A 2087-nucleotide genomic window follows, 5' to 3' on the forward strand; every position below is an offset into this window, starting at 1 on the left:
CAACAGCAACCTGAAACATCTCAGGTGTCTTCAAAAATTCAAAATCAAGTGCAACCTCAGCTTAGAAAGTCGTGTAGAGGTAAACATCCTCCTGTCTGGATGAAAGATTTTGTATCCTTAAACATTCATCAGAATGTTCCTTATGCTTTATATAAATACATAAGCTATGACAAGATATCTTCTAAGTATCAAGCATATGTATCTGCAACTTCTTCAATCACTGAACCTACCAGTTATTCTGAGGCTATACTAGATCCCAAATGGATAGAGGCTATGAATGAGGAGATAAAAGCACTTGAAAACAATCATACATGGGATGTTGTAACACTACTAGAAGGTAAGAGGCCTATTGGCTGCAAGTGGATTTATAAAATCAAGTACAAAGACTCAGGTGATATTGAAAGATTTAAAGCTAGACTAGTAGCTAAAGGATATAGTCAAACTGAAGGGATTGATTATCGAGAAACATTCTCACCAATAGTGAAAATGGTTACAATGAGAACTGTATTAAGTATTGCAGCTTCAAAGAAATGGCATATACACCAAATGGATGTATATAATATTTTCCTTCAAGGAGATTTACTTGATGAAATATATATGGAATTACCTCAGGGATTTAGAAGCCAGGGGGAGAATAAAGTATGCAGGCTTATTAAATCCCTATATGGACTCAAACAAACTCCTAGGCAGTAGAATACAAAATTATGTGAGGCTCTTCAGAAGTTCAATTTCAAACAAAGTCAATTTGATCATTTATTATTTATCAAGAAGACTACTGAAGGAATCATCATTGTCTTAGTATATATAGATGATCTACTAATCACAGGAGACAACCTAACTCTTATTGAAGAAACAAAAGCCTCATTACAAAATGCTTTCAAGATGAAAGATTTGGGGGAACTAAAATATTTTCTAGAAATTGAATTTGCTAGATCACAAGAAGGAATTGTAATACATCAAAGGAAATATGCTCTAGAATTAATTTCAGAAGCTGGACTTGCTGCAGCAAAACCAACAGTAACTCCTATTGATAACAATGTCAAGCTTACTTCAAAACAGTATGATGAGCATACTGGACAAACAGAAAACTCAGCAAGCAGTGATCCATTGGTTGATCAAATCTCATTTCAAAGGTTGATAGGAAAACTTCTCTATTTGACTATAACAAGACCTGGCATTTCATTTGGGGTTCAAACTCTAAGTCAGTTCCTACAACAGCCCAAAAAATCTCATATGGAAGCTGCTTTGAGAATTGTCAAGTATATAAAGAGTCAACCAGGTCAAGGAGTGTTAATGTCTAGCAGTCAGATCAATACTATTACTGCATTCTGTGATGCAGACTGGGCTGCATGTCCATTGACAAGAAAATCAGTCACAGGTTTCTTAATCAAAATAGGTGATTCATTGGTGTCTTGGAAATCAAAGAAACAAACCACTGTTTCTCGAAGCTCTACAGAAGCTGAATATAGAAGCTTAGCAACAACAGTAGCTGAGCTAATCTGGTTACATGGAATTCTAAAGGAAGTTGGGATTCATATTAAGCTACCTATTGATATTTACAGTGATAGCAAATCAGCCATACAAATAGCTGCAAATTCTGTCTATCATGAAAGGACTATACATATTGAAATAGATTGTCACTTTGTGAGAGAAAGAATTCAACAGGGACTCATTACTACAAAATACATTTCAACAACTGCTCAACCTGTAGATGTTCTTACAAAAGGATTGACCAGAGTTCAACATGAGTATCTAAAGTCCAAGCTAGGAATGTTTAATATTTTTTCACCACCTAGCTTGAGGGGGAGTATTGAATAAAGTAAGGGTATAATAGTATCTGTATGGTAAAGCTGTTAGGAAGTGAGTTAAGTTGTTAATGGTTGTTAGAAGAGTTAGTAATGTTAGGATTAGTAGTTAGTTAGAGTGCTAAAGAGAGGGTTAAAACATTGATATATAAGTAAGCCTTTACATTGTAAAAAAAGACACTTTTTTGGAATAATAAAATACTCTCCACTAATTCTCTCTCTCTCTCTCTCTCGTGTGATGCATCTTCTTCTTCTTTTTCTTCTTCTTCTTCTTCATTTCTA

The 2087-nt window shown here is 34.6% G+C and overlaps 1 protein-coding gene across 1 annotated transcript; it reads left to right on the forward strand.

Annotated features, from left to right (window-relative positions):
• The first annotated feature begins 882 nt into the window (after window positions 1-882).
• On the forward strand, window positions 883-1818 carry LOC138896212 (uncharacterized mitochondrial protein AtMg00810-like). The gene has a single exon (XM_070180999.1). The coding sequence runs from the start codon at window positions 883-885 to the stop codon at window positions 1816-1818; it is 936 nt and encodes a 311-aa protein (XP_070037100.1).
• The last annotated feature ends 269 nt before the right edge of the window (window positions 1819-2087 follow it).

This window comes from Nicotiana tomentosiformis, chromosome 7 (genome assembly GCF_000390325.3).
Source record: "Nicotiana tomentosiformis chromosome 7, ASM39032v3, whole genome shotgun sequence".
Classification (NCBI taxonomy): domain Eukaryota; kingdom Viridiplantae; phylum Streptophyta; class Magnoliopsida; order Solanales; family Solanaceae; genus Nicotiana; species Nicotiana tomentosiformis.

What these genes read in the sequence shown, in the direction of transcription:
- LOC138896212 (XM_070180999.1), top strand. Translation starts at nt 883, where the DNA reads ATGAAAGATTTGGGGGAACTAAAATATTTTCTAGAAATTGAATTTGCT.